The sequence below is a fragment of the Amblyomma maculatum genome, chromosome 11 (genome assembly GCF_055883805.1).
Source record: "Amblyomma maculatum isolate TAMU_Amacu chromosome 11, ASM5588380v1, whole genome shotgun sequence".
NCBI lineage: Eukaryota > Metazoa > Arthropoda > Arachnida > Ixodida > Ixodidae > Amblyomma > Amblyomma maculatum.
This window is the reverse complement of record NC_139354.1, coordinates 25,568,660-25,581,615: the sequence shown is the minus strand read 5'-3', so window position 1 is coordinate 25,581,615 and position 12,956 is coordinate 25,568,660. Positions and strand designations below refer to the sequence as shown.

Here is a 12,956-nt window from a genome sequence, read left to right as displayed (position 1 = left end):
ACGTGAAGAAGTAGAAAAGCAGAGATAGATATGGGAGATAAAGAAGGGAGAAGAAATGACGTTCGTCTCCGACGCCAGCGCAGCCCCGAGCGATAGAGAAGGCACTTTTCTTAGCCAAAAATGGCCGCCAACGTTGATAGCCAGGGGGCAGAGAGGAATGATGAAAGGAGGAGGCATTTCGAAAGCGATTCTTGTACGTACCTGCCTTGTTTTCGCAGCGTTCTTACGTTGCTTATTTAGTTTTTTATTTGGCGCGGTATGTGTGGTTCACTTACACAAGCGACTCGTGTTATGAGCGTCACCATATGTGGAGAGCGCACAAAATCAGTCATAGGAGGATCGGTTGTTTTAGGGCTGAAACGGCCAAACTTGGACGCCAAGAATACAGGCTCAATCACACTTAGAGTGAACACGGTCGTGCGTGGCAAGCACGTGCTTAGTGCCATTGCACATAGTTCGGTCACGAATAAGTATAGAATGGCGCCCTACAGGACCTCCAAGTGGTGCTTCGTTCCTTCAGCCAATTTGCGTGAATTTACTATTGGCTTGGGAACAATGATGTTTCGCACATGCGCAGCCACGCGGAGCCATGTTCGCGCTAAGTGTGACTGATAATGTAATTTTTTTCGCTGCCAGCTCAAAAAACGGTGCACAGCAAGTTATCATTCATGTACTTCCCAACTCATTCGTTCGGGGAAGTTACCTTTACCCATGAATAGGGCCTGTGTTCCGCCTTTTTGTTAAGTACAACGTTTTCCAAAAATACGCAGGTCTCCAGATTTCCGACCCAGTAGGCCGCACGTCCGTGTTTCCTCACCATCGCCATCGCTACATGTGCTGTGGTCCGCACAGTTTTGACATGACGTTTACATCTTACACAAACACGATTTCTTTACAGCTCATTTCTCACCGGCAAGTTCTTTCTTCTTAACATGCTGAAGCCTACATCGAATATGTATCGGTCGCACGGCTGGCTCCCTACGGCTCACTTTATGCATTTACGTTTGGAAGGCATCAACGCTCAAATGACCAGAAATTATTATGAAACGCACTGTTTTCGCTTTGTCTAATGGCTGTTACAAGCATATATTCTCTTGAAGAACTATATATTCAAACGCCTCCTCTGTTAGGTCGGACTGGCTCGCATGGTATTCTCGTGCTTAAATACCTTCACCACGTACCATTGGCATCAGCAGGGGGGGGGGGGGGGGTGTAAAGACCCCCCTCCCGCTGCGATGCAACGGGCTTGCCCCTCCCAAGACAAAATCAGCATGCCGACGTCCATATGTGCGTACAACGGCATGAACAGATACAGTTGCGCCGCAATTACTTCCCTTTTCGCTAATATGGTTTGTGCTGAGTATTTGGGAAGTTGCCTGCATACATATAGCTAAAAATGAAACGAACAGCATGCTGCACGTTTCGACGACGACGAGGACGATGCCTGCAGGCATCGTCCTCCACTCACGTATATTGTACTGGCAACGAGGAGCCTAGATTTGGGGAGCGCTTTTCTAGGGCTTCTGTTTTTATAGGGCGGTAAGGGAGTCGTGTCCCCAAAGGCCCTATATATGAATGCTCATAGGACCAATCCGATTGTAAGATAGATAAGGAGGGTCACATGTGTCAGTCAAAACGACGAAAGAGTTTAGCCCTGTGGCCTGTCCGCCTCCCATGTTACCGCCCTCAGTAAGGTAACAGACCCATTAGCAATGTACCCCTGTAGACCTTGTACCGGCTTACCCTATGACTCCTGCGCACGTGCTTGGCATCGTTCTGGCAGGGTGCGGCCACTGTTCTTCCGCACCCGGTGTCCCGTAAGCCTTTATATAGGTCTACGCATGGTACGTCTTCGCTATGCTAGAAGCCTCTAAGCATTACCACCACTCGGCAGTAACACAGCCCTCGGCCTTATCTGCCAATATGGCGCATGCTGAAGATGGTGGTAGTATGATGGGGATCTCGATGCGGCATATATAAAACGTGGAGGACGCACCTGTGTTTATGCATGGAACGGCTTACGGATCGATGCAATATAATGCCAGTGACATAGAACTAAACCTAGACGCACGCTAGATTATTATCCTTTTCATCCTTCCATTTTTTCATTCTCGCTTTCTGTCTTTTTCTTTTCTTCATTGTCCTCAAAACAAGCTGCGCGCATCACGATAGGTAGCGGGAAGCGGTCGAGCAAGTACTTGGCCACTATCGATCAAATATTTCAATTTCACGTTATCATTCAGATTACCATGTTCGCAGGTTATCGGACAACGGCAGAGAACGTTTTCTTGAATTTTTGTTTCACGGCGTGTAAACGGCTGTAGCTTTTGTCTCCTGGATCGGATACACCCACGACGAGCGACTTCCAGGTTGACCTGCTTATTTTTGTTGAATGTTTCGCACAGCATCGCGTGCCGAACATTCACCGGTCACGCGTCTTTTCTACGACGTGAGTGGTGGGGAGGAGTCAGAACAAAGGATCGAAGTGAGCATGCTACAGCGTTATATAAAAACAAAACAAGGTTGGCAGAGTAGCGTAGGAGCAGAATCAAGGTGAAGCCCACTGGGTCGGGCTTCCGGCAACTGCTCCGCCGCGGTCTCGGTGCCTGAGCAGCCGACTGGACGCACCTGTCGCGCGTCTCTACTCCCTCTCCTTTTATACGCACTCGGTTTCGCTGCGTTTTGTGGACCGGTTTCTTTTCTTCATTAATGGCATCGTTTCCCATTGTTTCTTACCGCCTGCCGTAGTGTAGGCGATCGGGGCGCCGCCGTACGCTGCGAAGCGGAACGGCTTCCCAGAAACTTCCTGCACGATGTTTTCGATGTGCTTTCTTTACACTCCAGAATTTTTTTGTTTTTGATTTCACTCTTCCTCTTTACAGCATGCTTTCATGTCCACGCTGTAGGTATACGTGCGCCTTACAACTGCTGGTCTATATAAAATGGTGAGTCGATGGGTGCTGCCATCTATCGCAGGCGTACTGCATCGCCGTCCTCACAGAAGACGGTAGCGCTAAAACTAAAACTGCGATGCCGGCAAATGCGTTCCAGCAGATGTAACTGAGTAACTGAGCGGTTTCAAAACTTGCACATCAGCGTCATCTATAAACCACATTGCGGCATTGCGGATTTCAGAATAGCAGCCGCGAGGTCTTTTGTACCGTTTTAGCAACTGATTAGCGATATTCTTTGGTTCTATAACTCCATTCCCAATTGCCGGTTCACTTTCGTATTCCAGTTGGCAGTACTATGGAATCTGTTGACTGGCGTAGAATGAAAGTACTCTTTTTAACAGTCAATGTTTCGGTTTTCAAGTGTTCCCTCCTCGAACCACTCGTTGTGTGAACTTCAAACGCTTGTATTTTCTCGTAAGAAAAACTTTAGGTGTCCGGTAGATGGGGGCCTCGCTTTCAAAACAGATTAGCAGCGGTTTAGCGCCAGCTAAAGATGGATGGAAGCGGAAGCTTCTTTTGCCTGTTACATTATTTCCCTATCAGGTCCTATCAATGTAGGGTGCATTATTGGGGACACAATTAAGCTCATCCTTTAAGGGTATGACGCGAGATCATAAGATGCGAGCCCATATATAAAGTCCCGCTTTAACCAAGCCGTATGGACTTGCCTGTGTGTTGTCGGGGTAACCAGAATGCAAAGGGTTCTGGCATGGTGATGGGCATGACCCTCCCACCTGAAAGCAGAAGCCCGATGTGGCGCTCTTTCAGGCACCCACCGGCACTGACGCTGAAGGCTCGAGCTGGCTGGCGTAATGGAGCTTGCGCTTCAAAAAAGGAAGCGTTTAATTTAGCAGTAAGTTCGCATGCCGCCCATAAACGACGTTGCAAAGCCGTGACTTCGTAACTTTCTTTTTTTTATATATGTATGCGCTTGTTCAACCAACGAGCACGGCTTCAGTAATGTGTTTAAGCTATTGTCATCATGTCTTGGCCTGGTCCAAATGTTTATTGAAAATGGTTAGTTAAAAGAAACGGTGGAATGTCCATGGAACATGGAAACATGGACTGACCCACTCTGTTAGGAGACTTTTTATCGTACATTATGCACAGAAAAACAATATGATTAAAGGGCGGGTGAGATGAACTACATGCAGTCTTAGTAAAACTAATTGCCAGAACATCACAGATGAATTAATTAGCATTAAAGAAAACTCACTATGGTTATGTCCACTTGTGATGTTATAGGAGAACAAACAAAAGTGTCAGATTAACTGATGTTATTTCGTGTTATCTTAGCACAGCGATATTTTTGCCTCAGCGGTTCTTTCAAGAAATGAACAGCTTTTTCTTTTCAGTAGTTGGACGGAAGGTGTGAAGGTGTATACGTTTGTGTAAAATTTTGTGTAACATCCGAAGTTTAAAATTTGAAAGCCGTAAAAAGGAAGCCGACTCGGCATTTCGCGACTTAGCCGCTTTTCTTTTTTTTTTTGTTTTGTTTTTAATATTGAAATGCAAGATATAAACTACTTTCCAGAGAAATGTAAGAGCACTGCAGGTTAAGCATACAGCAATCCCATATTCGCCCCCTGTTCCCAGACATGTTTAATGTATTGTATCGAGACGCTGATAGCTCATTTTCGAACGCTTCATGACAAGTCATATAACTCGCCTATATGTCAGAAAACTAGCCGCGGGTGGAAAAGAAGCCGTGGCATTCCCGTCGACTCGTGAGAGCGGACATAGAACATGATCCTGCTTGTTCAAGTGTGTCCCATTAAATTCTAGATGGAGCTTGATCACAGTATGTCTTTAATTGTGCTTCCTTTGATGCTCCTGGCACTCACCATTTTGGAGGCAGACAGGATGCATGCATGTACGAGCTAACGTACTCACGTCCAGGGAGGATGCCTTGCAGAAAACGGCATATCTGTGACCACCGCCAGTCTGGCTCAGGCAGATATTCGTCACTTCCAGGCATCTTGTTGATAGTGCAGAGATAAACAATGGACTACTTGCACCAATGCTGAAGGTTTATGTACAACTGAGCGACATTTATTTCTTATTCTTTTATATCACTCTCTTCGACACATTTTTTTTTTCTTCATCCCAAAATAATATACACTGGCTGGCAGCCACAAATCGCGACAGGGGGCGCCAAACCGGAGCCGACGTATCGCAGGTATCAGTTCACATACGTGCTCGCTCCAAACGTCCGAGCTCGCTAACACTCACACACACATACACACCATCAGGCACACGCGGACAAACGTACCCGGCTTGAACAAACACCCACGGTGCCATGAAGAATTGAGAAGGGAGCGTCCCTAGACGAGCGTGCCGTACACGTGGCGTCGCTTTCAGCCGGCAAACAGCCTCGCTCCTTGGACTAAACAAAAACAGGGTGTCTAGAGTTGCGCGCCATTGACAGGACAGCTCCTAGACTGCTACAGAAAAATTCAGGAACAGTGTGCTCGGTCTGAACTTTAATATGTGCCCGTCAAGCGGATGCCAATAACGTTCCTGAAGAAGAAGCAATTTAATTATCTCTGCTCATTGCAGAAAAACTGTTCAAACTATTAGAAACACCTGTCGCATTTTGGAAGCTGGGACCTCCAATAGACAACAATGAAGTCACGTCTGCCTGAAAACCAGGCGGAACATACACGAACAACGAAACAGTGGTTCTACAGTATTTATCAAAGACCGAGTAGCACCAAGACTGACCAGTGCCTTGTTCCAACCAGTACCATGCCTATTTTAATTGATATATAAGCTTCCGCACATAATGTGCAACTATTGAATAACTTTGACTGGAATTATCTGCGCGATGCATTCTCGGCATGTCCCGACGATAAGTTTGGTACAGGGAGACGAGGCTGTGTTGCCGGTACCCAAGCGTCAGCGACCGGCAGACGCTCTGTACGGCTGACTACCGCGAGTTTCAAACGCGCACGCAGCTGCATCATCATGTGTACAGCGATAGAAGGTGATCTCCACACGAAACTCTATATATTCTATGTACAAAGCATACGCGACCACGACACTCGTGCGGCGAGAAATAATTAAGAACACCAACGAAAAACCAAACTGGGGCAGCCACGAGGCTGCCACAAGGCTAATCTGTCGTTCCTCCCAAACATTGCCACACCATTAAATACTTCAGTTTTATTTTTTATTTTTTTACTATCCCTGCAGGGCCAGTCGGTGACTGTGTGTCCACAATAAAGCATCTTTACGCTCGTTTGCACATATTATTTGTGTGCTTTTAATACAGCTTCCCCTGATGCCATCACAGCAGCCATGTTGGTGAGCAATGCGATGAATTTTAGCAAGTTTTGGAAAATTGAAGCAGAGAAAATAAACTAAGCTGCACCAACATGGCCTCTGTGACGTCACGGGAAGCTCTTTCAGAGCACTGATGATAAGCAACACTTCGTCAAACTGCCGCCATGGACATTTGCAGAGCACGCTCCAGGAGATAGGCGGCGCACACTGATACATATTGCAGTCTGTACACATTTGAGCTCCTAAAAAAAAAAAAAAAAAAACAAAAAAAAAAACATCACCGACAGTCTTATAAAGTCCATGGGGTGCAGTTTGTCACAGCATCGACAGATGGGAACGAGAGCTATGGAACAAGGGAGGATCGTCACATCAGTCGGCTAGTAGGAGTTCTAGTAATCGCTCGAGTAACGATATTCCGAATCAAAATCAGGACACCTCTCGAGGGATCGTTTTTGAAGGTTATATATAGTAGATAGCAGCGTCACCAGTGAGGTGTGGGCCAGACAATCGCTGGCGCTCTGTATCAATCTTTTTCTTTGGCAGCTCATCTCAAGTTCTTTGGCCTCTAGGGCAAAAGGTAATAAAATTAATACCAAAGAGGAGCAAACAGATGTATTTCGTTCTGATAAACAAGGAACCTTGAGCGCCAGGCGTTTCAACGCAGAATGGGTCCACTGAGGTGTCGCGACGACCGGTAAGAAAAGGGGAACGATAAAGAAAAAAATGATAAACCTCTCTACGACACTTGATTTGGTTTCGTTTTCGTGTTTAACATCTCAAAAAGACTCACGGTATGAGAGACGCTGTAGTGGAGGGCTCCGCAAATTTTGACCCCCTGGGGTTCAGCCTGCAGTGGCATTGCACAGCACACGGGCGCCTGGCTTTTCGCCTCCATCGAAAAGCGTCCGCCGCGCCGAGATTCGATCCCGCATCCTTGGGCACTGCGGTCGAGCGCCCCACTGCCCCACCGCGGCGGAGTCTGCCACACTTGGCATGTCGCTCCGAAAGTCACGCTGAGCAGGCTTAGAGTTACTAAGCCGCCTAACATCGTGTCGCCATCTAGCGGGCCTGGTCACTGTCGTATCACCTCCCCTCTATTCGGGAGCTCTCAAAAAGAGAGACAGAGACCCAATGTGAGCACACTTCACTGCAACACTCGCAAGCGGTAAGTGGAGGGTTCGAGGGCACTATAACGCGCCTCATTGCATTTTAGAGCAGATTATATAGCACTGACATCAGCGCAAACAACCCATGTAAGTACACATTGAATGCTAAGGATGTCCTGCTCTCGTGAAATTGCATTTTCTGCTCAAATATTTTGCAGCTCACAAAGTTTGAAGCAAAATGAAAGATATTTGAACTGTGCTCTGGAAGGCCAAATTTATATCCCTGGGGTCTGTCGACAGCCGGCTGCAAGAGTTCCAGCTTTATGGAAGTACATGCCAGTTTCACGAATCGGCTTTACTACCAGACTAGTTTGCGAACAACAATTAAATGAGCAGCTTCATCCCCCGACGGAGCAATTTATCTGTGGAAATGACAAGAGACACTGGCCCCTAATTTGCGAACTTCGGACTAGACGTCAGCTGACTTAAGAACTAAGCGCTGGACGATAAGCCCTCCCTTCTCTTCAGGATAAGTGACTGTGTTATTTATTAACCCTTGTACCATTTCAGTACTATTCTGAACTGGTGCCCTTCCGGTGTTTAGAGAATGCCGAGTGCCCACCGCTTTCATCTTCAAAGAAAAATGAGGAAGTGTAGTCTGAGAACAAGATGTTTTAACTTTTATTCAATTTACTGCTGTTTATGTTTGGATATTCTTCTGAATTCCTTCTTTTTTTTATTATTTTCTGGCTTTGGGTCCACGAGGGACCTTTTCCTCCTCCCCCCAATGCGGCTCTCATAATAATATCAGTTTGAGAATTCTGCTATAACCTGAGCATTTTGAAAGCAATTGGTGATACGGAACACCCTCTGGGTCTCGGGTGTACGTAGTGGTTGCTGGTTACGCTCCTTTATTTGTACTTCAGCAAACAAGAGCCGCAGACACATTGACAACATAGGGTTGCATGATAATGCCACAGAAGGCATTACATAACTTTAAACAAACTCGCACCTTTTCCGTGTCTCCAACTCACACCATCCAGAAAGACGGCATTGAGGTATAGTGAAGCGCTTTTAATTGGTGCAGCAAGCAGTAGTACGCCCTTCACAAGGGTGCATCAGAATCTCTATGCACCCTTTCTGGGGGGTGACAGTTACAGACACACAAATGCACCTTTAAAGGTGCTATTTTATTTACAGTGAGCACTATGGGACCGTTGTTACAGCAGACAGAGCAAGCGAAATGAACATGACAGTGATTTACCTTTATCATATGACCATGAAAATGATTAGAAGAGCAAACGTGAATGTTTCTTGTACGAGAGGAAACTTTGTACTGACGACACCCTTCTTCCAGAGCTCTCTCCCTCTGCGCTTTGCGCTGCACCCACAGCACGCAAACCACTTGGTTGGTTCAAACCAGTGGAGATGCATGCGTGTAAGAAACCGAACAGGGCAAACCACACAAAACATTCTTCAACATCTCTGAGAGACAGTTCGTGGGCGATATCTCGTGAACCGCGTCAGAAGCAGGCGAGTGTCCGCACACCTCACAAGCGCACACACAAAAAAAAAAACACGCAAAAAAAGCACTACGCACTCTCACAGTCACGTGTGACGGGGCCAGCAGCATCTACAGGATGCGGGTGGCGCGGGCTGCCGTCGCACCCTGCCTTTGGTACTCTGATCCCAGCAAGGTGGAAGCGCACCATGCGGTTATTAGAGTTGCGCCAAAGCGACGTAAAAGCAAGTGTGAGCTCACCGAATGCTCATCTGTAACTAAGCGATGTGATGCGCTGCTACTTATGCAGGAGTTCTGGTGAACAGTTTAGACGCCGAGGATTATTTTTTCGGAAAGCCTGCTACAGAGCGAGCCGAGCCAGAATAATTTGGGACTACGAAGTCGAATGCAAAGCTAAACCACAGGAAGCTGTCAGTCTTTGAGGGCTCACGTGTTAAAAAAAAAAAAATAGTTCGCAATCACTTTAGCACCAAAAATCAAGAGAAGACGAAAGGAGAGAGAGAGAGAGAGAGAGAGAGAGAGAGAGAGAGAGAGAGAGAGAGAGAGAAGTAGGAGGAGGAAAGGCAGGAACGTTAACCGGGTGAAAAATCCGGTTTTCTATACCCTGCACTGGGGGAAGTGGGTACGTGGATATAAAAGTGAAGAATAAAAGGGTGTTACATGAATATTAAGAAAGTACAGTATAGAGAGAAGACGAATGTAAAACTAGATCACAAGAAAAATTAGGTTGCAGTCACTTAAGCAACTAGAATGAAGACGAATGGAGAGTTAAACCCCTAGGAGCACTCTGTCTTTGAGGGCTCACAAGAAAGAAAAGAAAATCAGGTTGCGATTACTTTAGCAACTAAAATCAAGCGAAGACGAATGCATAGCTAAAAACTAAAAGAGCTCAATATTTGAGAGCTCACGCATAAAAAAAAATAAAAACTAGCTTGCACTTACTTTAGCAAGTAGAACCAAGCGAAGACGAATGTAAAGCTAAACCACCAGACGCGTTCAGTCTTTGAGGGCTGACGTATTTAAAAAGAAGAAAGAAAAATTCGTTTGCATTTGCCCCAGCAAAAAAGAAAAAACAAGTGTCCGTTGACAGGCGCCTTGAATTTTAGTCTTTGCTATAGCAGCGCATGTCGACATTTCTTGTAGCTCTGGGTTCAGTGAAACATTGAGCGCCAGAGGCTACCATCCCGCATAGCGGTGCACCAGAGAAAACGTTTAGGTAAAGCCCCGCACCATGCACGCAGAGAAGTCGGCAAGGGGACCAACTCGAACGTCACAAGTGGCCTGCGGCAATCAGCAGAAGGCTAAGCATTTCCCGCCATGTCCTCACCCGCTCCGATCCTGATACTCCAGCTGGGCACCATTCCACGCCACTGGTCGCGCACGCGCAGAAACACACACACACGCACACACGCAACAGTGTCATAGAACAGCGTCCACACCACGCTAGGTGAGAATCTGTTGGTTCATGGAAGGGTCCGTCTGGTGGTACCACGCGTATGGTTGCATGTAGCCAGACATGGCGACCTTGGCCGCGGGCGTCATGTCCCACGTGCTGAGCGGAGGCGACATGGCGGGAGGCGTGAGGCTGGCGCCGTGCGGCAAGTGATGCGGATGGTGCGGGTGGTGTGGCGGCAGCTGCTGGTGCTGCTGCTGATGATGGTGGTGTGGGTGACTCGTGGGAGGGCTCTGTGGGCTCGGGGACGGTTCGCTAGGCGACTGCGGTGTTCCGGCCGAGTTGGGCGGTCCAAGAGACGGCGGGCCCGGGGTTCCGGGTGCCGGGTTTGGTGTATGCGGTCCTTGGTTTTGTGGCTGAGGGGTTCCCACGCTACCTGGAGTATTGGGCGTCCCTCCGCCGCCACCACCACCACCCCCTCCTCCGCCTCCACCTCCGCCACCACCTCCTTGCTGCTGGGCCTTGAGCATCTTCTTGTACTTGGAGCGCCGGTTCTGGAACCAGATCTTGACCTGAACCAAAGAGAAGAGAAAACAAGTACTATTGAGTCCAAGGTTAAGGTAAGAAAAAGGTCAACTATAGAGAGCTAACAGCGAAATCATAGACTCTGAACTTTCTTCCTCGCATCGCTCCTGCATCAGCCATGTTTCACAATTCGAAAAGTTGTAGTTTCTTTGAACACACAGGTTGTATGATAACTTCAGCATGTCTGCTTGCTACCTGATGCCTTCATTCAGTAGTCCTGTCTCCAGGTCTGCAACGATATATGGCTATTATTTCGTCCCCTTCGTTCTGTCCATGGTGATGAACATGACGATGAAAAACTATACCGCCACCCGAGGCCCCAAATCACGGCAGCGGTCATAAAGAAAAATTTAATTCAAGAAAGCACTAGCCACGCAGCACAATGAAGCCAGACATTCAGAACGAATGCTCAATTCAATTCGCTCAAACGATTCAATTTCGGCTTGAAACTGAAAAAGAAAGGACGATAAGTGTTGGGCAAGCGTCTTCGGTATTATAGAACTTGCCGAAAGTTGAAAAGTGGAGCCATGGATAGGCTCCCCCCCCCCCCCCCCCAACGCTTTTTATTGTTTTTATCGCAAGGGGTCGCCTGCATGCCACGTAAGCAGCCCATGTGGAGAACTACATCTGTTGTTTTGCTTTTAAAGGCAAAAGAGGCACTGCTTTCTTGGTATACTCGATTTCATGCCTCAAAACATTTCATCGATTCTACAGTCCTTCTGGTACGCTGCGCAGTGGCTGGATTCGGCCTCAGCCAGAAACGGGAGTACAAGATTATGATCGACCACAACCGCACCGAGTATAAAATGAAAGCCCCTATTACTATTTCTATATCGTTTCTAATGAAATAAACAAAAGAAAAAGACTGTCACGGAGAGACACACCCTATTTATTCCTCTTGAACAGCGGCACACAGTGGAGAGGCTACCATCAAAAGTCCCAAGACAAGGGACCCCGCGAGCTGTCACTAGAGTTCCGCGGGTGAACTGGCAACAAAGGAAAAGCCCTGTGTCCATTGAACCGCACAAACTACGCACAGTAAATGCGCTGAAAAAAAAAAACTGCAATAACAGCAAACAAGTCAAGCAGCGCTCTCCTTCCGATCTGTGAAGTTGCCGCCTTCGAGTGGTTCGGCAGCAGGAGAGGAGACCGCGTGCACTATGCGGCGCTGACCGTTGAGACTAGCACAAACACACACACGTCACATGTATGAAGCGCACGACGTCATTGTTTTGCAGCGCCTTGAGGACCACGCAGGACGGTCCAGAAAACTCTGACACATGAGGCGGTGAAGAGGGGGGGGGGGGTGCTCTTGTACCCCACCCCCGCTCCAGCTGTGCGCCCGAGGGCCCCCGGAAACACTATTGTTAGAAGGGCCGGCAAGCGGCGCGCCAAAGACAGGCCTTTCTGCACGGATTCGCGCAATGTACACATACGCGTGCCGCCATAGCCTTTTTCGGAAGGCGGCTGCGGTGGTGGTATGCGCTGCAGAAGACAGCGCCGCTATCTCAGCCGCAGCAGCGTGCGCATCCAACGCCGTAGCCGCTCTGCTAGAAGATGGCCGCCTGCCATCGAGGCAGCACAAAGAACCGCCTTCGAAGAGCGCCGTGAGGGGCGAATTTTTTTGCTTCTTAGGTTGAAGTTCCTCGCCAGGACGTACGACTCGGCCGCGGGGAGTTGAACTGTCTTTCGGGGGGCGGAGACCTGGCGGCGTGGCACGTCTTGCTTCGGTCGAAGGCACCGGCCCGCTGCCCTTTCGGGAAATGCCCGTCATCTTCGGCTGAAAACCTTCGCGCTGTCTTTTCCCGCCTTGCGCACTCGGCGCAGGAACTGTCTGTAGGCCTAGACCGAGCTATCTCCACCTCCCTCCTCGCGACTACATTCCCTCCCCCCCCCCCCCCCCCCCCCCCTTGGTGTTATATGCGCTCTTATTTCCTTCAACTCGCACTCCTCTGTACGCGTACTTTTCTCGGCTCACTGAAGATGCCACCCTTCCCACCACAGCCCGTGGTGAGTAACGCCTCGCCGTCCTCTTACAGTCCACGTCCGATGTCGGACCCTGCACTTGGCCCGACCGGACCGGGTTCATTCACCGACGTATCTGGAGTGAT

General features: G+C 48.4%; 1 protein-coding gene across 2 annotated transcripts in view; it reads right to left on the bottom strand.

Moving 5' to 3' along the window:
* Positions 1-6,509: 6,509 nt before the first annotated feature.
* The window catches only part of LOC146173190 (uncharacterized), an 89,673-nt gene continuing 83,226 nt past the window's right edge, over positions 6,510-12,956 (bottom strand). For both annotated transcript variants that reach the window (XM_084584636.1, XM_084584637.1), the window contains one exon: positions 6,510-10,832. In XM_084584636.1, coding sequence (XP_084440762.1) covers positions 10,311-10,832 — 522 coding nt within the window. In that variant the 3' untranslated portion in view covers positions 6,510-10,310. The remainder of the gene's footprint in view (positions 10,833-12,956) is intronic.